General features: G+C 36.4%; 1 protein-coding gene and 1 long non-coding RNA gene across 4 annotated transcripts in view; both read right to left on the bottom strand.

The window, feature by feature from the left end:
• LOC6644980 (probable elongation factor 1-delta) overlaps positions 1–21,756 on the bottom strand; it is a 58,009-nt gene extending 36,253 nt beyond the window's left edge. Inside the window, exons 1-2 of one of the 2 annotated variants that reach the window (XM_015177894.3) lie at positions 21,595–21,745; positions 6,661–6,741 (exon numbers count right to left, since the gene is read on the bottom strand). In XM_015177894.3, the coding sequence (XP_015033380.2) occupies positions 6,661–6,741; positions 21,595–21,681 (168 nt within the window). In that variant the 5' untranslated portion in view covers positions 21,682–21,745. Of the gene's footprint in view, positions 1–6,660; positions 6,742–21,594 lie in introns of both variants that reach the window. The other variant, XM_047009922.1, reaches the window with a different exon arrangement.
• Positions 21,757–22,348: 592 nt separating this feature from the next.
• On the bottom strand, positions 22,349–25,962 carry LOC124459978. 2 transcript variants are annotated; one of them, XR_006953937.1, is made up of 3 exons: positions 25,511–25,962; positions 22,471–22,693; positions 22,349–22,411 (listed from the first exon to the last, which is right to left on the bottom strand). It is a non-coding gene; the product is annotated as an uncharacterized LOC124459978 (long non-coding RNA). The 2 variants fall into 2 exon arrangements; XR_006953938.1 differs by lacking the exon at positions 25,511–25,962 and adding an exon at positions 23,267–23,293.
• Positions 25,963–26,279: the final 317 nt, after the last annotated feature.

Here is a 26,279-nt window from a genome sequence, read left to right on the forward strand (position 1 = left end):
GGTGAAGCCACTACTATTTTTTTGCTGGCCTTTTGTGCTGGCCTCAATGGCCGCGACTACGACAAATTTTCTGGTTTGTATGTGTCTAAGTCTGAACGAGTATCGGGTAAAATACCCTCCCTCGATCTAAGTAATACTAACCCTTGACCACACACACACCCCTATACATTCTAAGTACACTAACAGACCACACACACACGCGTATGACCTAAGTGCATCGCGACCTATATCACTTTTCACTTTTAAACTAAGAAACCCACATCTTTCATTTCCTGTAACACTTAACACACTTAGCCAAGTAAGCAACTTATATTTCCTAGTGTTTATGCGACCCAAGCAGATATGTGACCCAAGACGACCCATGTTGGGTCACACTAGACACTTCCCTTTTCTAGCATAAGCACTTTTGTATCATCTAGCCTAGCCGTTCTTTGAATATTGCCGATAAGCAGAATTCGCCGGAAGAGGCGACCCACTTTGGACTCGATCCCAACGCCGCTCCCGACGGCATGACGCCGCGGCCAGCGCCCATAGTGCATCTCGGGGTATATTTAAAGGACCACGCTCCACAGAGCAGGCAGTCTTAGTTTAGACGTACAACTAGCTAAATCAAATACAACTAAATAAAATCTTATAACGTTCTAAATCAAGTGTTGTGTTGTGTGTCACTATAAAAACCCAGAGTTCCCAAGTCCAATCCTTATTCCCAAGGAAGGAAATGGTAAGGATTCACCTATAAACAAAATGAGAACTCCTAACTGGCGCCCGAGCAGGGACCCGTAATTTTTCTAGAAGCCATAATAGCGCTACTCACCCGTCAGGGGGAATCTAGAAATATTACGGGTCTAGACAATAGTAGGAAGAGCCCCACAGTTAAATGCAAGCCATGTCAGCAAGACGAGTATTAAAATATAATAATTAATTGCTCAGGCAATTAAAAATTAAAAAAAAAAAAAAAAGAATATAATATAGGCCACTAGGCGAACGGGAAATGCTTCACCTGATTATGGTGATACTTGAAACCAACTCGTGCCTCGGCTTGCATAAAACTGCTGACTCTTCAAGTAACAATCCCAAAAGTGTTTTGCTAACCACTGTATTCTCGAGCCAGCAGAATCAGGCAAGGTGGAATAAGCAAAACGAAGGGAAATGTTTGCGCCTCTTGCATTTTTGGGCGTTAACATACAAATTGAAGAAATAAGCGGGGCCCTAAATAAAGTAAAAAGAAAGAAAATCTAGCCACATGCAGTGGCAAGGTTCAATGATTCCTATGTGTGGATATGTCTTTCAAACCCCCTCTTCCGGTGTCTTGCTAGTAAATGAATGGTTGAAAAGCCAAGCCCTCCTTCAATTTCGACGCAAATAAACTCAACACCTAAGGGAAGATCAATCGGCACAACACTTTAACACAGATTCGAGTTAACAGCAATGAGTACTCCACCGCCACGAGGACCAACACGATCAAGCCTATAAGAAATAAAGTTATTAGAAAGAATTTCATTATCCAAAACAGAGGAGTTAAGCCAAGTTTCAGAGAAAGCTAATATGTCAGCCCAAAAGGCTTGGCTATCACAGAACAGGTTCGAGAGCTTGGTAAGAAGTCCTCTTACATTTTGATAATGGATGCAAAGACTAGACGTTATTAGTTTTTTGAAGCAGAAGATAAATTAGGAAGGTTATTGGGCGCTTATTGGGCGCAAACTCGTGTACAACTAGGCCCTCTGGCCAGAAATTAGTGTCAACCATAGCTGAGAAATACTCATTAGGTACTGTAATTTTAAAAGAGGAGATTTCGCGAGGCCTAGAAAACTTAAACTTTTGAATTAAAACTTTAGCAGGGCATATATTACCAATGTAAGCTGCCACAGACGACTCAGAAGTATCAGGAGCAAGCCTAGAGATAAATAATTGTTTGCGATGAGGCACTACAGTTAGTGGAGGCGGAGGAGCATTGGGATCCGCAAGTGATTGAGAGCCAGCATGATCCTGTGATTGATCAGAGTTCCCGTGAGGGATAGATTGAGGTACACCAGGGCTTGTAATGGGTACTTCAATCTGAAAAGAAGAGCATAAAGAGGGACAAGAAGATGGTGTAGGCGAAAGTAAAATGGGAGACGATGTAATAGAGAGGGCTGGCGACTGCTTACGAGACAACTCAAGGGTACATATCTTGGGCAACTTCTCAGAAGGTGGAACAAACTTGAATTGCGACAATAAATGTACGCTAGAGTCACACTCGTTAGACAGCTGTTTGGCCAGTTTGTTTAAAAAAAGAAACTTTAAACGAAGATCCCTATACATACGGCTAAAATCAAGCTGCTGGCTGGCACAAGATGGGCAAGTCCAGCGCATTAAGTCAAGCTCAGGCTTAGACACAGACAAACCAGAAAATTTGTCGTAGTCGCGGCCATTGAGGCCAGCACATTTTAAGTGAATAAGATGATCGCAAAGCCAACAAGATATTGCTCTATACTGATCATCAAAACGATCAAAATGCTTGCAAGTAGGTAGACAACGAGCCATTGAAAAGTAAAAAAAAACACAAGGCAAAAAAAAATATATGATTATATAGAAAAATTTAAATACACAGCACAAAGATGATTATCGATAAGAAATCAATAATTACAAATAAAACAAAGAGAACAGCTAGAGTGCACAGCACAAGAGAGAGTGCAAGAACAGTTATAAACCGAGCTTTGAAAAGCGTCCTTATAAAAGTGATTACGCGGGAGAGAAGCTGAGCACAAGCACAAAGCAGAGAGAACAACAAAACCACTAGCACTGATGGTATGATGGAGGCGATGAGGGGAGCAACTGCAGAAGCAATGACGGGAGAGAAAAATAAAAATAAAAAATATTAAATGCACCAAACACTAATCACGAATTATAGAAATAAAACACAAGGGTGTCAAGCAGACAACACCAGCGAAAGCTTAAACAGGCTAAGCACAATTCAAAATTTACAGAAAGTAATAAATATTAATAAAAACTCTTTTTTATTAACTTTAACTAACTTTGCATTTAGAGCCGTTAAGGTTTAATAGGTTGGTTTCACACCAACTCTGAAGATCATTAAGATCGGATTGAAGCAGGCATGACGACTATATGTCTTTAAAACTGAGGTAAAGCTTAACATCATCTGCGTACATAAGCACACGAGACTCAAATGACTACCCAGGGGTACTCCAGAGGTCACTTGGATGGTCTTAGAAAATGAAGACTTAAAGAGGACCTTTTGTGTATACTTAGAAAGATATTGAAGAATCCAATCAAGCAAAAGGCTGGGGATGCCAAGTGCGTTTAACTTATATAAAAGCAGAATATGATTAACAGATTCAAAGGCCTTGCTGAAGTCAGTATAAATAACGTCAGTTTGCACGGCAGTCTTGAATCCTTTGATCGAGTGAGATGTAGATTCTAATAGGTTAGTCGTTGCCGATCTTCGTTTTTTAAGCCCATGTTTGGATAACGAAATAATTGAGCTACAAAAATGCTGCAATTGAGATGTTATTATTTCTCAAATGCTTTGGGTATGGCAGACAATTCAGAAATACCCCTCTAATTTGAGGTTTCAGACTTTTCCCTTTTTTTATAAAGAGGAATAATATATGATTCCTTCCAGATAGACGGGAAGGCGGAAGATGTGACGGACAGTGTAAACAAATTAAGTATTGGCATACATAGGGCCTCTGCGCAAAACCTTAATACGCAGCCTGGTATTCCATCAGGGCCAGGGCATATATTGATTTGTAACTGAGCACGCTAAGAACCGAACTTTCATCAAACACAGGGTCTAAAATGCAATTAGGCGTTTGCAAGTGATGAGGATAAGAAGGATTTGCTTAATAAATCGAAGAGGAATAAGTTGTTTTGAAAAAATCAGCAAACATATCGGCAATTGCCTGATCATTGTCAACTTTATTGTTTTTCGAAATACAAGTAAGACGGGTGCACTGATGTCTTACGTTTTACATTGACAAATTTATAAAATTGCTTAGGATCGCGAGAAAACCTAAGTTTACATCGCTGAAGATAATCCCTATAGCATTGTGAATTTAGCACCATAAAATTTGATTGAGGAACTACATATAGGGAAAAATCCGATGCTTCCGGATTTTTTAAATTTTTTTATAACATCTTTATTTTACGTTTTTCAAGTTACATAACTCACGTGAGAACCAAGAAGGTCTATCAGACCATCCTTAGGTCACACGCGGGACACAAATTTCAAAGAAGACTCAAGAGTTTTATAGAAGACGGAAATGGCAGAGTCCATATCCGTGCAAGTAAACAGATATGTACTCGCTTAGTGCACGCGCAAATTTTGGTTTTTTCAAAATATTGCCACGATATTTTTTCAAAATTCCGCCCCGAAAATTAAATAAAACTGATTTTCTCCAAAACTAACAAAGCTAGAACCATAAAAATTGGTATGTAGATTTTTTTCAGCACACTAATTAGCCCTATTAATATCTACCAACTTACCAAATTTTATTAAAATCGGAGTAGAAACATGGAAGATATACGTACAAACGAGTTTTACTAGGCGTTCCATAAGGGCGGAGTTGGCCGTAGGCCGTAGTGGCCGCGCTAGAGTGCTTGTTTGTTTTGTGAGAGTTAATAGACATACATGGTGTTCCGAAGTCGGCGAGACGACTTACTTACTTCATTAAAATAGTTTTTGAAAGATAACGCTAACATTCAGAAAAGAGGCCGGTTGATTTTAGTACTTCATTCATTTAAAATTAATTTTTAATATGAGAATTATGAGAACTTTGATTATTAGAAAACATTAAACTTTATTAATTCAGAAAAACATCAGACATACATCGATGTACGACACACCACGACGAGACGAGTAGCCATGTCCGTCGGTCCGTCTGGTAGACTGGATTGAAGCTACAGGGTTGAAATTTCACATGTATACTAAGTTTTGTATATACTGCACAGTTTGTGTATCTCGAAGATCAGACGGATTGGTCCACTATATCATGAAGCTCCCATATAAACGACAAAGTCACGAACAGTGACCTTTCTCCATAACTTCATATATCATATACCTCCCATAAGTATAACTTAGTTACTTTTGACCCAATTTCTTTCAAATTAAAGATTTGCCGGTTTTATATATCTGTTAATGACTGTGCCGAATTTGATCATGATCGGGTGGGTATATTATATAGCTCCCATAGAATCAATCGTTGGTGACTTTGACGCGGTCGATGTTAGCCCCGGCCCTCTGGTTGTCAATATTATAGCCGTATTTGCATATTTGAAAGAACTTTTTCTATGGTTCAGATCATGGAAATGAGCTTCAATAGCGTTTGTTAAACTTAAACCATGCTTTAATGTACATTTTGACTAAGAAAATGCAAACATCACGCAATTCATTTTCTTCTTTTTTATATATGGTGGCGCGCCATGGAGGTGCGGTGGGATTATTGGTCTGCATCCAGATTTTTTTTCCAATAGAACTGCTGCTCCTGACTAATTGCCTGTATTTGCATCCGTAGTGTCATAGGAAAAGCCATTGACTTGATCAACTATATTCCATTTAACTAGCCTGTCAAAAACTGCTTCAGCAATATTTTTGCCAGTTGAAGATTCCACTTTTGGTGCATCTAGGAACTTTGAACCATTGTAGCTAACTAACACTGCGATGCGTTTAAACTACCTCAAAAAGTGATCTAGCCAGTCAGTAAAAAAATTTAAGTTAAACTCATTGATAATGAAAAATTTGATTCTATTCTTCTTTTCTTTTTGTAATATAACATCAATAGTGTTCACAATGTACTGACATTTTATTTCATAGCATGCCATCTCGCTCACTCTTATGACATTTGTATGGTGCTATGTATGCTTATGTAGGAGCATCACACTGAAAACTTTAGGTGTGTTCAGCGCCCATTAAACATAACCCGATCGGCCCTTAATTTTTGTGAGATTCTTTTTAGACTAAAAGGAAAAAAAATGCCCGGCACTTAAAAAAATATGAATATGTTTTTCCCCATACAACTAAGAAAACCCCTAATGGACAAGCCACTAATTATTAATAGGCTGATTTTAACGTGGCCTGTATTTGGAAACTATTTCCCTGGAATAAAATTCTATACTTTAAAATTTTGTACTTTTCAATATATGTGCTACTATTATTTTGCTCGCTTCAATTTGGCACCATTTGACACAAAATTGTCATTATTTTCGAAAATATAATATAGTAAATAAACCAAAAGGCGGGGCCAACATCGACCGCGTCAAAATTTGTATACCCTTGAAACGAAGTTTTTGTCAAAAGTCACTGTTTTTGTCCCATTGTTACTATGGGAGCTATTTGATATAGTCACCCGATCTTTACCAAATTGATAGCAATTGGGTCAAAAGTAACAAAGTTATTCATTAAAGTCACGTTTTTCGACCGATCGTTCCAGACGGACATGGCTATTTGAACTTATCTCGGGTGCTGATCAAGATACATTTACTTTATAGGGTTGGAGATGCTTTCTTCTATGGGTTGCACACTATTGACCAAAATTAATATACCATATTTGCAAGGGTATAAAAATCTCAGTCTAGCCCCGATAACGAAGCTTTTTATGCTATTATTAAAATGCTCGCATCTGCATATACATATATACTTAAATATGAACTAATCATAATTACCTTTTCCAGAGAATTTTGTAAGTGTTCTCTAGCTTTTGCGATTTCGGATACCAAAGGGCTGTATATGGTCGTCTCAGCATCCTGTAAAGAGAAAGTTATTGTTTTAACAGATCTTAGATAAAATTATTTTTATTTGCAAAAATACTAGGTTAAAATACAAAATTTTTGTTAATGTAAACCCATTTTCATCTCTAGGCTTGTGTCAGATACTTCTGAGAAGTCTGTTACATCTTACATTAGAATTCTTCTTTCCAATATACAGATGTTCAAAAAAAAAGAAGGAATAAAAATTCATCCAGCATCTGAAGAACCGCTTTGACATATCCTCTCAAATAGTTGAATATCCTTGTCCGTAATAGTTGAATTTCACTTGAGAGAGATACATGGGCTTTTTACGCTCCGAGGCTAGTGCAGATGCGTCGTCACCTAGGTTCCGCTTCTTAAAAGTGTGCGGTTGAAGTTTTTTTTGCATTTCAATTCGGGTTTTAATATTGTTTGTAAAAATCCATCGCGACAATTTGTCATCGATTTGTGCCATGTGCCTCAGGAAAGAGCTAGTAAAACCGCGAATTCCTCCTGATCATTAGATTTAAATTTTTCACATTAGTATGGTTACAATTCGGCTGCAATATTCGGTGCAACTTTCTCCAGACTTTGGTCGCCTGTTTATGTTTTCTCTTTTTATCAGTTGCCGATGCCCTTGGTGTCTGCATTTCTGATGATTTCCAAATGCATGCATCGGTGTTATTTGTGGGCAACGCAGATCCCACTTCTGCTGTCGGAGCAGCCTCAACAACAATATTTTATTTTGTTCACTCATCACTATTAGCCCTTAAACTCTTGATTTTCACTTATTACTTCTTTTAGCACTTTACTTTTTGGCTTTTCACTCATTATTTAAGGAAGCTGTGTGGTTTATTCCATTGGGGTTTATTGTTCTGCCTTTTTAGCCAAATGCCCCTCCTTATATAGGACCTGACCTGAAAACAATTCTCAACATTTGTTGCCAAACATGTTGATTAGGCAAAGATTCTTCTCATCCTGCAACATTCCATACAACATTGGAAGTGTCATTCTGTAGCCGCTGCAAAGGTAAATGCCAGGGCTACACCTGACAATCAGCCTACCCATTTGGCTTCGACTAACCACTCACTGAATCAACTCTATCCGAGATATATCTATCTTCTTCTATATTATATTTTGTATATACATACACTGGTCGGCATATATATTTTGACGTCATTTACATTTCACTTTTCAAGTACCGTTTCATTTAACGAAGCGAAAATGAATGCCAAAGTAAAGTGCACACTAATAACTGTAAATTAACGAAATAATTTGTCTATTATGTTTTGTCAGTTCTTTCTGCTGAAAAAAAAATTAACTAAGGCACCGCTATGTCAAAATATATATGCCGACCAGTGTAGGTATATAAAAGAAAGTCGGGTGTGTTCAACCACTTATCTTGAGATCTGCTGAACCAATTTCCATGTTTATTGATTCGATGGATTTGTCGTCGCCCCGATAACCAGTATACTATGTTTTTGTGAAAACTATAGGAAAAATTCGATAATGTGTTTTGTGGAGTGACGTAATAAAAAACGAAACGCCTGACTTTTATTCGGTTGCATCAAGCCAAATTGCGTTCGGAAGAGTATATTTATTTACGTGATGACATTAGCACAGTTTGAATAAAGTTCACTGTTGTTTTAATGTCATTGTGAAAACCATCGACAAAATTCGAATATTGACTCTTCAAATATAAAACAAAAAAAAAACTGCATCTTTTAATCTTTTTAAACTAAGTCAGGAGGCAAATTGATTAAATTGTCACAGAAATAACGGCGATTTCATTTTTGGTCACCCTTTTTGGTTCATTGTTACTGTTAGAAATATCAGCTGTCACGATAAACGAAAGTTGATTTTTCGATTGCGGATGAGAAGACAGTTTTTTTACTTAATATTTGTTAATTTGCTATTGCTTTTTTGAATCTTTAATAAAAATAAATAAATCCGTTGAAAAACAATAAAAATTAACTTGTTTCTAAGAGCTCTAAAAATTATAACTAAGACCAAAAATTTTCAAACAATAACCGCGCGCAATTTTATTTATTATTTACTTGCATTGCGTTAAAAAAAAAATAAGACAGTGAGGAAAAGCGTCGAAGGCTAAGAGATGCCTCAAATATCGAAATCAGTTTTACATGGAGAATTTTCAAAAAACTTTTATATTTCAGATTTCGATCTAACTACCATGTGGAAAGGCCAACATTTATAAAAAAGTCAAGCGCAAATAAAAAAATTAAATATCATTGCAAATTACATTACTTACATTTTCACAGCCATTTTAGTTTTGATTTTTGCCGCGCTGCAATTGAAGCAGAGATGCCAACCATTTCCAGCAGGTTGGCAGGTTCACTCATGGTTGTTTTGGGCGCCCTCTGCTTTATTTTTATACCCTTGCAAAAAGGGTATATTAATTTTGGTCAGAAGTGTGCAACGCATAGAAGGAAGCATTTCCGACCATATAAAGTATATATATTCTTGATCAGCACGACGAGACGAGTTCAAATAGCTATGTCCGTCCGTCCGTCTGTCCGTCCGTCTGGATCAACGCAAACTCCTCCTAGACCGTTGGAGCTACAGAGTTAAAATTTTGCATGTAGGCTTGTATATACTGCAGGCGTTGTATATCTCGGATTCAGCCAGATCGGATCACTATATCATATAGCTCCCATACAAATCGCAAAGTCACGAACAGTGACTTTTGTTAATAACTTCGTTATTTTCTGAGCTATTGTCATGAAAGTTAATATTGCTTTCATGTTTACACATATAAACGACTGTGCCAAATTTGATCTAGATCGGGTGACTATATCATATAGCTTCCATAGGAACGATCTTTCGAAAACAGTGACTTTTGTCAATAACTTCGTTACTTTTGACGTGATTGCTTTCAAATTAAACATTTGTTAGTTTAATATATCTGTTAATGACTATGCCGAATTTGATAAAGATCGGGTTACTATATCATATAGCTCCCATAGGAACGATCGGTGGAAAACAGTGACTTTAATCAATATCTTACAATTAGTTTTTTTCCTATGCTAAGATTGTTGGCCGTTCTTTCGCAAACATTAGCTTTTTTAGCTTGAACGTTTTTCCACTTTGATGGCTATAGGTAAGGAAAGAGCTACCATAAAAGTTGCAAGGGTATACAAACTTTGACGCGGTCGAAGTTAGCAACGGCCCTCTGGTTTTAATTGCGTTTTCGTAAATCCTTTAAATGCAGATCTATGCAACTATAATCAAAGTTTATTTCAGCAATGTTTTATTTTATATTAATTTCGCAACAACTGCAATAATTTTCAAATGTTCTAGGAAAAGCTGGGAGATTTTAAAATGACCTGTTCCATTCCTGTGACCCCCTACATTTGCTTTTGGATTGGTTTTAGGTTGTTATGCATTTCTGTGACACCCCTGATTAACAGTTTTTTGGTTTTCGTCTGGGGGGATCCATAGCTACGCTGGAGTTTGCAATCAGAAAAAAAAAACGTTTGTCGCATCTACAGCTGCGAGCAAAAAATAGTAGTGGCATTACCCATTTTGTAAGTAGCATAGAAAGTTATGTTATCGGGGCTATACTCCATTTTGATTTTTCGAGAATAAGATTTGGTGTCAATAGTGCCAAATTGAGGCGAGCAAGATAATAAAGTACGTTTCACAATTATAAAGCCACCAAAAGGAAAGCAAATTTTAATTGTTCATAAAAAAAAAATTGTTAACTGTTAACATTTGTAGTAAAAAAACGCATTTATTGAAAGTATCGTTATAATTATGAAACAAACTCAAAATTAAATTTGCGTAAATAGAAAAGTACCGTTATTCCTATTGATCCCAAAGTTGTTGTATGTTGTTGTTGTGCCCCAACAAGTATTTCGGTAGAACATTGTAACATCGAGAATTGTACCGTTAGACCAATATTTGAAATATATGGGTGGCGTTATAATTATGAAACGTACCTCAGTAGCACATACTTTGAAGAGCACAAAATTTTAAGGTATAGAATTTTATTCCAGCGAAATAGTTTCCAAATAAAGATCAAGTTAATATTAGCCTATTAATAATTAGTGACATGCCTATTGTTCCCCAGTACGGCTGCGCTGCGACACGGCATCGAACCTATCACTTTCTGACACCTTTCTGGTGTTAGGGCCTTTCATGAACGGTCTATAGCAGTCTAAGGACCTCTTTAAGTGGTTGGCTTTGCAGCAGTCTAAGGACCTCTTTTAGTGGTTGGCTTTGGCTACTCCCTCTTAAAGTCGCTCTACAAATTTTCGATCGGGTTCAGATCAGGCGACTTGGCGGGCTACTTCATTACATCTACCCTAGCATTATCGATACGAGCTTTTGCCACTTTGCTTGTGTGTTTCGGGTTATTGTCTTGTTGAAAAAACCAACAAAGTGATATCTTCTCTTTGTCATGTGGTACCTTTATTGCCTTAATAATTTTAACGTACACACGTTTGTCCATGATGCCTTGTATGCAGCCCGACACCAGCACACTTCATCTGCCATGTTTAATAGTCTTGGTGGTGTACTGCGGTACACTGTACTCCGTGTTTTTACATCGACATACATATATACTGCCTAGATCCCCTCTCTCCAAACATCACAATTTTGGACTCATCTAACCACAGTTTACATTTTCACATTTTAATGCATTTTGAACTGCAGTTGTAATACACTTAAAAAATTTCTACGACTTCTCTGTAAGTTTTGCCCTCAGTTATAAGGCTTCTGATCTGAATCCTCTTCTCAAAAGACATGTGCGTACCCCGGCACATTTAAGTCTGCAAATTGGAATACTTTAACGAATATTCTATCGCAAACACTTAAGACATAAAATAAAGTAAAAAAACCAACCTTTTAGAAATAGTTTTAGTTTCCTGCAAAGAAAGATCCTTCACTACTAACTGGCTCGCTCTAAATTTGGCAATTAAGCTTAAAAATAAAGTAGCAAAGAACTTAAGTCACCAAGTGAGGTTACAATGTAATGGACAAGTGTTAGACATTGCTAATAACCGTACTTAGAGGTATTAAATAGATCAGTATATTACCTTGCAAGTTATAGAAATAAATATCGGCAAGTATTGTGCGCTACTATTTTTTTGCGCGCAACTGTATGTGTTGTGTGGTTAGTGGTTCAATCTACAGCTGCGAACTTAAAAATAGCACCATTTGCTGAGGTTATGTGTTGAAAGGATTCTTGGCTTCAATTTAAGGCTCAAGGAACATGTGAATACGTTTTTCAACGTAAAATATTTACGACTAATGGAAGCCAAAAAAATAAATTTTAATAGTATCCAACGTATTCAAAGTTTTTCAAGGATTTTCCTCAAATACCCAAAAAATACCCGAAACTAAAAATAGCACCACTTTTTAAATATTTACTTAAAATGAAAAAAATTCATTAATATGTTATGATTAGCTATTAAAAATATTAATAAATTAAAAACTCAATACTTTGTTCCGTTGCCCTTAGTGCCAAAATCCGCTACACAACGTCTTAGCATTGAGTTAACCAGGTCTTGACAGCGTTTGACTGGTATTTTCTTCAGGGAATCCTTCCAAAACGTCTTTTTTTTGTTAGTTTTGCAACAGCAACTGCTTTTATAATATCAGACCACTAGGGCTTAGGCCTTGTGACCGTGGCGAACTCTCTATTACATTTAGAAAAATCTCTGAAACCCACTACCTGGCTTTCTTACTGGTTTGCTTTAGGTCGTTGTCCTGTTGAAAGACCCCTATAAGTGACATATTATCCTCAGCCTATGGTAGCATCACCGTCTCCAAATTATTTACATAAACATGCTGATCTATAGACGACTTAACGCACTATATTAGACCGACACCTTAATAATAAAAACAGGCCCATATCATGACACTGGATCCACCATATTTAACAGTCTTCAAGGTGCATTTGGAGTTATGTGGACCCCAGACGTATACTCTAGAGCCAACTTTACTTTCATCAGTCCATAGCACGTGTCTCTACTTTTGGACAGGCCAATTCTAATGATTTTTGGCAAACTTAAGGCGATTGCCAATATGTCCCGCGTTCGAAAGTGGAAAGCTTTCTGGGGGCTTATAAATTGCTCTTCCGAAGGTACTTGCGAACTATTTTGTTGTCGAGATGTTCAAGTCCTTTTCCAGATCGCGTACAGCCCTAAAAAGTTTCCAAATTGTTCTCTCGGATTAAGCAACCGACTTCTTGCTCCTTCAGTTTTAGCTTTCGTATGCAAGTTTCAGACTTCTGCTTGAAATTTATGACATTTCGAATCATTTTCATGGAACTACCAACCAATTTTCAAACTTAGCGATACGATTATCTCCCAAATTCTGGTTTTGGATGAGTTTTCGCTTTTCTACAGAGCAGTGTTTGTTTTTAGTGCTAGTGCTTTTAAAATTGACTTCGATCCACGGACTGTTATTCGTGTGCTTTTTACAATGTAATTCTGCGAAATATGACGGTATTTCGTCAAATACTGCAAGTGTTGTAAATAAATAGTAGTAAATATTGAAACATTCAAAAACGTATTCACATGTTCCTTGAGCCTTAAATTGAAGCCAAGAATCCTTTGAATACATAACCTCAGCAAGTGGTGCTATTTTTAAGTTCGCAACTGTATATTTTAAGTATTAGTTTTCAAGAGAATATGATATTTATACCCTTGGAGAGGGTATTATAAAATTGGTCAGATGTTTGTAACGCACAGAAGCAGACGTTTACCATAAAGTATGTATATATATTCTTGATAAGCATGAGATCCTGAGTCGATATAGCCATGTACGTCCTTCCGTCGGTGCGAATGCGCATTGGAATGAGCTACTTATAAACCGGGATCGGACCACTATATCATATAGTTCTAGAGGAAGCATAGGTGAAGAAATTGGAGTATCCCCATGAAATTTACCAATGTGATAGTATTGGATATAGAACCTCAGATCCCAAAATTTAAATCTGATCGAATAAATAGAACACAAGTTACAGTCAATATATGTAAATCTGCTCGAGCGCTGCCGGCAGCGCTGCTTGCTGCCTACCACGTCATCATTAAATCAACAGAGCACATGCATACACACACAGACAAAACGCTACATGAACTGTATGTGTATGCGTGCTGTGCTTTGCTTAGGGCATAATGGAAGAAGAAAAGATTGTAGAAAAATGAGTAATAATGTTTTGTTTGTGTTTTGATTAATTGAGTTGTAGAGAAAGAAATTTAAAAATGTAAAAATTTTATTGCCAAGGACGGCAAGGGTATATAAACTTCGGCATAGCCAAAGTTTGGTTCTTCTCTATTTTTGTTGTAAAATGTCCAATTCGACATATGTATGTTAGCAGCATCAGCATATAAAAGTCCAATGGATTAACTTTCCATATGTCCTTTGATATTGCCTTAATTTTATCAATCCAAAAGATGGAAATCATATTAAATAACCAAATTTTTGTTTTAATTTTAGTTGGATTTATATCCAGTTATATAACCAGTATACTATGTTTTTGTGAAAACTATAGGAAAAATTCGATAATGTGTTTTGTGGAGTGACGTAATAAAAAACGAAACGCCTGACTTTTATTCGGTTGCATCAAGCCAAATTGCGTTCGGAAGAGTATATTTATTTACGTGATGACATTAGCACAGTTTGAATAAAGTTCACTGTTGTTTTAATGTCATTGTGAAAACCATCGACAAAATTCGAATATTGACTCTTCAAATATAAAACAAAAAAAAAACTGCATCTTTTAATCTTTTTAAACTAAGTCAGGAGGCAAATTGATTAAATTGTCACAGAAATAACGGCGATTTCATTTTTGGTCACCCTTTTTGGTTCATTGTTACTGTTAGAAATATCAGCTGTCACGATAAACGAAAGTTGATTTTTCGATTGCGGATGAGAAGACAGTTTTTTTACTTAATATTTGTTAATTTGCTATTGCTTTTTTGAATCTTTAATAAAAATAAATAAATCCGTTGAAAAACAATAAAAATTAACTTGTTTCTAAGAGCTCTAAAAATTATAACTAAGACCAAAAATTTTCAAACAATAACCGCGCGCAATTTTATTTATTATTTACTTGCATTGCGTTAAAAAAAAAATAAGACAGTGAGGAAAAGCGTCGAAGGCTAAGGATGCCTCAAATATCGAAATCAGTTTTACATGGAGAATTTTCAAAAAACTTTTATATTTCAGATTTCGATCTAGCTACCATGTGGAAAGGCCAACATTTATAAAAAAGTCAAGCGCAAATAAAAAAATTAAATATCATTGCAAATTACATTACTTACATTTTCACAGCCATTTTAGTTTTGATTTTTGCCGCGCTGCAATTGAAGCAGAGATGCCAACCATTTCCAGCAGGTTGGCAGGTTCACTCATGGTTGTTTTGGGCGCCCTCTGCTTTATTTTTATACCCTTGCAAAAAGGGTATATTAATTTTGGTCAGAAGTGTGCAACGCATAGAAGGAAGCATTTCCGACCATATAAAGTATATATATTCTTGATCAGCACGACGAGACGAGTTCAAATAGCTATGTCCGTCCGTCCGTCTGTCCGTCCGTCTGGATCAACGCAAACTCCTCCTAGACCGTTGGAGCTACAGAGTTAAAATTTTGCATGTAGGCTTGTATATACTGCAGGCGTTGTATATCTCGGATTCAGCCAGATCGGATCACTATATCATATAGCTCCCATACAAATCGCAAAGTCACGAACAGTGACTTTTGTTAATAACTTCGTTATTTTCTGAGCTATTGTCATGAAAGTTAATATTGCTGAGTTAATTACACATATAAACGACTGTGCCAAATTTGATCTAGATCGGGTGACTATATCATATAGCTTCCATAGGAACGATCTTTCGAAAACAGTGACTTTTGTCAATAACTTCGTTACTTTTGACGTGATTGCTTTCAAATTAAACATTTGTTAGTTTAATATATCTGTTAATGACTATGCCGAATTTGATAAAGATCGGGTTACTATATCATATAGCTCCCATAGGAACGATCGGTGGAAAACAGTGACTTTAATCAATATCTTACAATTAGTTTTTTTCCTATGCTAAGATTGTTGGCCGTTCTTTCGCAAACATTAGCTTTTTTAGCTTGAACGTTTTTCCACTTTGATGGCTATAGGTAAGGAAAGAGCTACCATAAAAGTTGCAAGGGTATACAAACTTTGACGCGGTCGAAGTTAGCAACGGCCCTCTGGTTTTAATTGCGTTTTCGTAAATCCTTTAAATGCAGATCTATGCAACTATAATCAAAGTTTATTTCAGCAATGTTTTATTTTATATTAATTTCGCAACAACTGCAATAATTTTCAAATGTTCTAGGAAAAGCTGGGAGATTTTAAAATGACCTGTTCCATTCCTGTGACCCCCTACATTTGCTTTTGGATTGGTTTTAGGTTGTTATGCATTTCTGTGACACCCCTGATTAACAGTTTTTTGGTTTTCGTCTGGGGGGATCCATAGCTACGCTGGAGTTTGCAATCAGAAAAAAAAAACGTTTGTCGCATCTACAGCTGCGAGCAAAAAATAGTAGTGGCATTACCCATTTTGTAAGTAGCATAGAAAGTTATGTTATCGGGGCTATACTCCATTTTGATTTTTCGAGAATAAGATTTGGTGTCAATAGTGCCAAATTGAGGCGAGCAAGATAATAAAGTACGTTTCACAATTATAAAGCCACCAAAAGGAAAGCAAATTTTAATTGTTCATAAAAAAAAAATTGTTAACTGTTAACATTTGTAGTAAAAAAACGCATTTATTGAAAGTATCGTTATAATTATGAAACAAACTCAAAATTAAATTTGCGTAAATAGAAAAGTACCGTTATTCCTATTGATCCCAAAGTTGTTGTATGTTGTTGTTGTGCCCCAACAAGTATTTCGGTAGAACATTGTAACATCGAGAATTGTACCGTTAGACCAATATTTGAAATATATGGGTGGCGTTATAATTATGAAACGTACCTCAGTAGCACATACTTTGAAGAGCACAAAATTTTAAGGTATAGAATTTTATTCCAGCGAAATAGTTTCCAAATAAAGATCAAGTTAATATTAGCCTATTAATAATTAGTGACATGCCTATTGTTCCCCAGTACGGCTGCGCTGCGACACGGCATCGAACCTATCACTTTCTGACACCTTTCTGGTGTTAGGGCCTTTCATGAACGGTCTATAGCAGTCTAAGGACCTCTTTAAGTGGTTGGCTTTGCAGCAGTCTAAGGACCTCTTTTAGTGGTTGGCTTTGGCTACTCCCTCTTAAAGTCGCTCTACAAATTTTCGATCGGGTTCAGATCAGGCGACTTGGCGGGCTACTTCATTACATCTACCCTAGCATTATCGATACGAGCTTTTGCCACTTTGCTTGTGTGTTTCGGGTTATTGTCTTGTTGAAAAAACCAACAAAGTGATATCTTCTCTTTGTCATGTGGTACCTTTATTGCCTTAATAATTTTAACGTACACACGTTTGTCCATGATGCCTTGTATGCAGCCCGACACCAGCACACTTCATCTGCCATGTTTAATAGTCTTGGTGGTGTACTGCGGTACACTGTACTCCGTGTTTTTACATCGACATACATATATACTGCCTAGATCCCCTCTCTCCAAACATCACAATTTTGGACTCATCTAACCACAGTTTACATTTTCACATTTTAATGCATTTTGAACTGCAGTTGTAATACACTTAAAAAATTTCTACGACTTCTCTGTAAGTTTTGCCCTCAGTTATAAGGCTTCTGATCTGAATCCTCTTCTCAAAAGACATGTGCGTACCCCGGCACATTTAAGTCTGCAAATTGGAATACTTTAACGAATATTCTATCGCAAACACTTAAGACATAAAATAAAGTAAAAAAACCAACCTTTTAGAAATAGTTTTAGTTTCCTGCAAAGAAAGATCCTTCACTACTAACTGGCTCGCTCTAAATTTGGCAATTAAGCTTAAAAATAAAGTAGCAAAGAACTTAAGTCACCAAGTGAGGTTACAATGTAATGGACAAGTGTTAGACATTGCTAATAACCGTACTTAGAGGTATTAAATAGATCAGTATATTACCTTGCAAGTTATAGAAATAAATATCGGCAAGTATTGTGCGCTACTATTTTTTTGCGCGCAACTGTATGTGTTGTGTGGTTAGTGGTTCAATCTACAGCTGCGAACTTAAAAATAGCACCACTTGCTGAGGTTATGTGTTGAAAGGATTCTTGGCTTCAATTTAAGGCTCAAGGAACATGTGAATACGTTTTTCAACGTAAAATATTTACGACTAATGGAAGCCAAAAAAATAAATTTTAATAGTATCCAACGTATTCAAAGTTTTTTAAGGATTTTCCTCAAATACCCAAAAAATACCCGAAACTAAAAATAGCACCACTTTTTAAATATTTACTTAAAATGAAAAAAATTCATTAATATGTTATGATTAGCTATTAAAAATATTAATAAATTAAAAACTCAATACTTTGTTCCGTTGCCCTTAGTGCCAAAATCCGCTACACAACGTCTTAGCATTGAGTTAACCAGGTCTTGACAGCGTTTGACTGGTATTTTCTTCAGGGAATCCTTCCAAAACGTCTTTTTTTTGTTAGTTTTGCAACAGCAACTGCTTTTATAATATCAGACCACTAGGGCTTAGGCCTTGTGACCGTGGCGAACTCTCTATTACATTTAGAAAAATCTCTGAAACCCACTACCTGGCTTTCTTACTGGTTTGCTTTAGGTCGTTGTCCTGTTGAAAGACCCCTATAAGTGACATATTATCCTCAGCCTATGGTAGCATCACCGTCTCCAAATTATTTACATAAACATGCTGATCTATAGACGACTTAACGCACTATATTAGACCGACACCTTAATAATAAAAACAGGCCCATATCATGACACTGGATCCACCATATTTAACAGTCTTCAAGGTGCATTTGGAGTTATGTGGACCCCAGACGTATACTCTAGAGCCAACTTTACTTTCATCAGTCCATAGCACGTGTCTCTACTTTTGGACAGGCCAATTCTAATGATTTTTGGCAAACTTAAGGCGATTGCCAATATGTCCCGCGTTCGAAAGTGGAAAGCTTTCTGGGGGCTTATAAATTGCTCTTCCGAAGGTACTTGCGAACTATTTTGTTGTCGAGATGTTCAAGTCCTTTTCCAGATCGCGTACAGCCCTAAAAAGTTTCCAAATTGTTCTCTCGGATTAAGCAACCGACTTCTTGCTCCTTCAGTTTTAGCTTTCGTATGCAAGTTTCAGACTTCTGCTTGAAATTTATGACATTTCGAATCATTTTCATGGAACTACCAACCAATTTTCAAACTTAGCGATACGATTATCTCCCAAATTCTGGTTTTGGATGAGTTTTCGCTTTTCTACAGAGCAGTGTTTGTTTTTAGTGCTAGTGCTTTTAAAATTGACTTCGATCCACGGACTGTTATTCGTGTGCTTTTTACAATGTAATTCTGCGAAATATGACGGTATTTCGTCAAATACTGCAAGTGTTGTAAATAAATAGTAGTAAATATTGAAACATTCAAAAACGTATTCACATGTTCCTTGAGCCTTAAATTGAAGCCAAGAATCCTTTGAATACATAACCTCAGCAAGTGGTGCTATTTTTAAGTTCGCAACTGTATATTTTAAGTATTAGTTTTCAAGAGAATATGATATTTATACCCTTGGAGAGGGTATTATAAAATTGGTCAGATGTTTGTAACGCACAGAAGCAGACGTTTACCATAAAGTATGTATATATATTCTTGATAAGCATGAGATCCTGAGTCGATATAGCCATGTACGTCCTTCCGTCGGTGCGAATGCGCATTGGAATGAGCTACTTATAAACCGGGATCGGACCACTATATCATATAGTTCTAGAGGAAGCATAGGTGAAGAAATTGGAGTATCCCCATGAAATTTACCAATGTGATAGTATTGGATATAGAACCTCAGATCCCAAAATTTAAATCTGATCGAATAAATAGAACACAAGTTACAGTCAATATATGTAAATCTGCTCGAGCGCTGCCGGCAGCGCTGCTTGCTGCCTACCACGTCATCATTAAATCAACAGAGCACATGCATACACACACAGACAAAACGCTACATGAACTGTATGTGTATGCGTGCTGTGCTTTGCTTAGGGCATAATGGAAGAAGAAAAGATTGTAGAAAAATGAGTAATAATGTTTTGTTTGTGTTTTGATTAATTGAGTTGTAGAGAAAGAAATTTAAAAATGTAAAAATTTTATTGCCAAGGACGGCAAGGGTATATAAACTTCGGCATAGCCAAAGTTTGGTTCTTCTCTATTTTTGTTGTAAAATGTCCAATTCGACATATGTATGTTAGCAGCATCAGCATATAAAAGTCCAATGGATTAACTTTCCATATGTCCTTTGATATTGCCTTAATTTTATCAATCCAAAAGATGGAAATCATATTAAATAACCAAATTTTTGTTTTAATTTTAGTTGGATTTATATCTGCTAACATAAAATCAATTTTTTGCTTCTATAATATATAAACATAAATATTGAAACAAACGTGATCAAAATATTGAGTTATCAACTCCAGAACCTATTTTTTTGCGTCATTTGATGGCGTTATTTTTTGTGCAGTGTGTTGAAGTATGATTACTTTAACAGTGTTCCTGCGGAGAGAATAATCCACGCTTTAGAATTATGGCCGATCATGTTTATATCGATCGTATACATATATAACGAACGAAAACACTGAATTTTTATCAGCTACCTATTATAATTTATTTATTTTTCAAGCAATTGTTATAAAAACTATATAGTTTGGTTTGTGTCTATAGCAAAAGTGGTGGTGTATGTTGAGTTTTTTCTTTGATTGGACTCTAAAGTCTGACAACAACCTGTTGTTTAAAGCCGCTATGTGAAAGCGACACAAGGTTAACAAAATAATGTATGTTTGTACAGATGTACAAACATCAATCCAAAAGATGACAGATGTACAAACATCAATCCAAAAGATTTACAAACAGACATACATCGGAATAATAAGATCTGTTCATTAAGTTGACGGGGAAGAATGCAAAGTTATGATAATTAATACAATAAAAAATTTGTTAGATAAAGAAAAAGACAACTTATTTTACAGGAATCTGTGGAGCAAAGTTGTGAAGCTATTATGGTTGGCGCCTATATGATAGCCCAATAAACACACAAATTTTATTTTTATTGATATCACAATGTAGTGAAGTGGTTCTCTCAACATTTCATAAAGTAGTCCACTAGCTACTGCCGAAAAATTGGGAATCCGAAATGCTTTATTTATGAATGCAGACCCCTAATATTGGCTGTTACAATTCTTGACTGCACACAATAGTTTATAGTTTTTCGTCTAATTTTCCTATTTTTAACAAAAATGGCGGCTGTACGATTTTCAGTGACAGCATGTTATCATACATTTCGGAGTATTGAGACATTTTGAGAAAAATGGAATTGCCCATCTTGTTCTGATGACTATATTATTAAAGTATTTTACTTCACCTCTGTTTTAAAGCATATTTTGTTCCAAAATGTTGTTTACAAGTTATGAAGCCAATTGTAAATCCACAATAGGTGTACGATTTTCAAAGACATTCACTGTATATGTACGTACATATGTATGTATATGTATCACGTATGTATATGTACATACATATGTGGTTTTTATTACCAAGGCTTACTAATTTTTGTTAATTTCTCTACTAAAAAATTTTCATTTTTAACTTATTAACCTTTGCAAAATTATTTTTACTTAGATAACAACCTTTTAACGCATTATGATTTTGTATGTATGTATGTACATTCATACATGCATACAAATATTTAATATACATCGTATTTACCATTGCAAAAAACTCGTGATACTGCTTTTCAGCAAAATCATACCGATGCTTGTCAACCCAAAATTTATCAAAATCTTGAACTTTCATTTTAATATTTCGCAAAGGTGCAGCGGAAACCCACGGAGGTTGTCACTTGATTTTAAAACATTTTGAAACATAGGAGTGGAATCCGAACTTTTGCAAAAAATCCAACACCAAATTGTCTCTGCGGGGAACGGTTGGGATTCTCGGTAAATGGGAAATAGCGATTTCCACTAACTCCATACTTCTGCCAAGGGAAGGCTTGTTGCCAAGTGAAGAATGCAACACTAAAAAGTTGTCGTTCACAAAAAAAAGCAATGAATGGCAAAAAAAAAAAAATAAACAAAAAAACAGCTACAACACAAAATTGGAAAAAAAAGTGATTTAACAACAGGTGATTATTGCAAAAACTTTGTGGTGGCAACACTGCCGCCGTGGAGAATAGAACGCAAACTGGAGGTCTGAGGTGGACCAAAAAAAGGCGAAACTTTATAATTGATATATGAACGAAAAATATGTGGAAAAACTCCCACATATATATGGAGATAGCCAACAACCTTCAGGCAGACCAAGATAAAAAACCTCACTAAAAAGATACAGGTAAGTTACTAAATCTGACAAATACGCGAAAGCAAATAGAAATATATAAATATTTACTTTTTAGTGCGGAAAAAGCAAAAAAAAAAATTTCACCGGTAATCAACAAGCGCATATAACACAGTTGAGTACCATCCTTTGTAGTTGTGTTAATCGACTGACTCAATTGCCGCAGGCTTTATTTCAATATGGCAACCACCTAAATAAAGAAAAGAAATATATTAATCTATTAACGAGTTTAAGTAGTTAATTACTTACCAATCCAACACAAACACTGGAGAAACCCAACAGCTTCAAATCCTTCTACACAATGATCGTTTTTCTCAGATTTGAGGTACTAAGGCGTCATTTGTATATTCATCTGAAAATTCCAACACAAACTTTTGCTACCCATAGCAACGCACAAGTCGTCGTCATTAACCTGCTCGGTTTGTCTTTATTGTGTTACAGCGTTGTCACCTCCAATTGCCACCACCAGATTCTGGAGAAATTGATTTCATTATTGAGCTACAAACAATTTCTTGGTGTTCATTATTATTATAATGATTTTTATTTATTTTTTAAAAACGAGAGACAAAATCTAATTACGCGGCAGCTGTAAGATCCGCTGTTAAGAGATGGTGGATGGTCCAGTGGAAGTCGCTGTTTCACATCAACCGTTAATCCCAGCCGTTTGCCAATGCTGGATTTATCAAAATATATTGTCTAGTATCCAATTATCACTAATATAAATACACCATCTTTTTGGAGCATGGTGCTAATGTTTTTGTCGAGCTGAAGTTAGATGCGTCTCTGGAGAATGGTTGGGATTAACAATGGGTTTGAAATCGCGATTCCCACTGGCAACATCCACGATTTTTTAACAGCTGATTGTACAGCTGAGAATAATAAATAACTTTTAATTTATGCATAAATTGTAATAAATATTTCTTTGCATATTAAATGATTTTAAATAGCTTCATAATACATTCATTTATCTGTGGGCCTATACCCATTTCTATACATATATACAAGTTGAGGATCGATTGGATTGCGTTAAAATAAAAGTTTATACTTATTTAGCGTATGGACACGCTTTCAGTGGCGGAAAGGGAAGAAATACCACCTTCAGAGTTACACAGTTTCTTATATCGATAACTTACAAGCTAAGTACAATCGATATAACTAGGACAAAAAAATACAGGGCTGCAAACAGAAACATATATATGTACATATGTATTTACATATGTACATACATACATATCTATAAGCATCTGTTCTGTTTTCCATTTTCGCCCTTTAGAATATCTGTGAGGGGACCAGCGATTTTAGCAAAGCAGCGATAATAGCTGGCGAGGCCAAGAAATGATCTGAGGTCGAAAAGGGTCTTTGGCGTTGGAAAATTTTTGATTGCTTGAACTTTTCGGGTGAAGTTGTAATACCATCACTAGATACGATAAATCCCAGATATTCCCTGCATTTTTTTTTAAATTTTTGATTTTTCTTGTGGTACTCGCATCCCCGCGTCCTGAAGACTTTTAAAGATTTGTTTCAGAAAAAATAATAGCATCGTCTATGAAGACGTAGCATGTTCTACTTATCTTTTCCCTAAGGACGTAATCGATGGCCCTCTGGAAGATACTGGGAGCATTATTGAGCCCCAAGGGAATCTTCAGAATTCATACTTCCTATTATTGACAGAAAAAAACTGTTTTCTCCCTGTCTTTTTCTGCTAGTGCTATTTGATGAAATCCCGATTTAAGGTCCAATGTTGTAAAATATGGGCCTTTCCTATTTAGTTTCCTAAAGTCAATTACTACCCTCCTTTTATGAAAGCCTTTTTCATCCATTGCTTTTTTTGTCGACCACCTAGGTCGGATTATTATAGTGAGATTTTGTGCGTGAAGTTGTTTAACTTCTGCGTTGACAAAGTCTGTAACGCCCATTGGGAGTGGGATCAGGATCTGCGACCGCTCCTACTCTTTTGTCCATCATTTTGTTAAAAGACTTAAGCACAGCAGTCGGAACGTCTGTATCGTCGATATAAATGAAATTTACTTGTGGGCAACGAGTAAAATTAATGGACTCAGATCCATTTTAAAATTTTAAAAAGGCCATTGGTCGAATATAATTTTTTGAAGCAACCGTATCGATAAGTAGTTTTCTTGTTTTTTCTTCTACTGTTCTTGTGACGAACGGTAGAACGGTAGGCTTTTGTATAATAGGCTTCTTCCCCAGGGGGATCTTGAGACTTGAAATGAACCTGCTGATTGTTTTTCGACCTGTATCCACATTTTGTGGATTTGTTTCCTGAATATCTAGTTGCTTGTCATGGCTTACTTCGTCCTCGTGAGCTAATGCTAGCGTAGTGGGTAAATCTTTGGGCTTTGCTGGCAGTACTACTGCCCTGAGGCATTTCTTAAATACCGACACAAAGGAGTGTAGCGCATCGGACCTAAACTGCTCGTTTAGCACATTCGCTGATGCTGCTTCGTGTGTCATCATTGTTTTATTAGTAAGGAAGGCGACTGCTCCCCCTGTCGTAAGGTTCCTAGCTTTTGCTGAATAACGCGAATTGGCGTTCACTTATCTGCGTAAGTGAAGTCTAGTCGAGCTATGATTGCATCGCAATTTTTAACAGTGTTGCACGACGCCAGAGTGGACCTTTTATTGTATTCCTAATTGTAGTGGTCGGAGCTGCCCCTGTAAGGTCGAAATAGCTCATATGCGAATGAAGCTGCGGAGCGCCATGAAATATACTCGTTTTGATTGCCAAAACGAAATCTGGCAAGGATCTAACGATTTCTTAATATTACAATCTATTCCTGGGGTGAGGAATAAACCCTGACCCTGGGTTCCTGGGTGGGGTGCTACTGCTTTTAAATTTTTTAATGGTGTCCTTAATGACTCTATTTCTTGGTTTAACTGTTGTGTAAAAGTAGACTGCATCTGTGCAGCTTGGTGATCAAGCGCAGTCTGCACTGCCAATTGTACTATTTTCATCACCTCCTCTGTTGTTGGCATTTTGTACGTTTCTTTCACTTGCTCAATTTTGCCTCCTATAACCTTTAGTAACTCCTCGTCACTACTATCACTATCTTTCCTATAATCCCTCAACATGAGTCGACGTGAACAAATATTGTTTAATAGTTTAAAATTTTTTTGTAACGGTTGGTGCAAAATTTAGTTTTGGAATTAGTTAAAACAGGGAATGTCCACCTCAACGTTTTATTTAACTAACCTCCTCTAATGCCAAGCGAAACATTGAGTTTTCAACAATCCAAGATTAATTTATTCAAAGAACAAAAATTTCACTTACATTTTCATTTTTCTGCTAATGATTTTTCTATGCTCTGTTGTTCCTGAATTGTGGCAGACGGTATTTAGTGGGTTTTTTCCTTGTTGGTTGCGGCTGCATCTCGTCTTACAAATAGTTGCTTAGCCGCTGCCGTCACCAGTCCAGTGACGTGACCTTGTTGTTATTTTGTGTAATAATAATTTTTTCCACATAGTTTAAACTCTTTGGGTTTTTATTTCAATTGTATTATTGACCTAGAATTGTTTTTTAAAACGGTGGGCACTTTTTGTTTAGGTTGGGCGCCAATTATATTAACGTGTTTTAATATTCGTTTTTATTTATTTGTTGCAAGCGTATTTTGGTTTCTAAATAAACGGATTGCGACTTATTTTTAAGATTTGTTTTTATATTTGTTACGAGCTTTGCGTCTACTATGGGGCAGAGATCGAAAAAAAAGGAAGGACGATTGACAGCTCACCAGGGTAGCCAAACCCAACGACATCAACCAATGGAGTGGTATCACTCCAGAGTTGACCCTTGGACTGTCACCTTGCGAAACACATCGATACCTATCGCCAAGCAACTGTGAATGTAGGCGCTAAATTCAACCGTAGTCCGGTTATAAGCCGGAGGTTGTTGATGCTCAGTTCGTGGAGAAAAGGCAGGCTTAGGTGTTCCCGGTAGTTCGTAATGTTGATTTATGACATATTTGTTGACAAATGTTCGGTTGATGATGATCTTGTCGCTGAATGTCACCAAGTAGGTTGCATTCGCGCCTTTTTTTGTTGCT

Source organism: Drosophila willistoni (genome assembly GCF_018902025.1).
Source record: "Drosophila willistoni isolate 14030-0811.24 chromosome 2L unlocalized genomic scaffold, UCI_dwil_1.1 Seg168, whole genome shotgun sequence".
Lineage (NCBI taxonomy): Eukaryota > Metazoa > Arthropoda > Insecta > Diptera > Drosophilidae > Drosophila > Drosophila willistoni.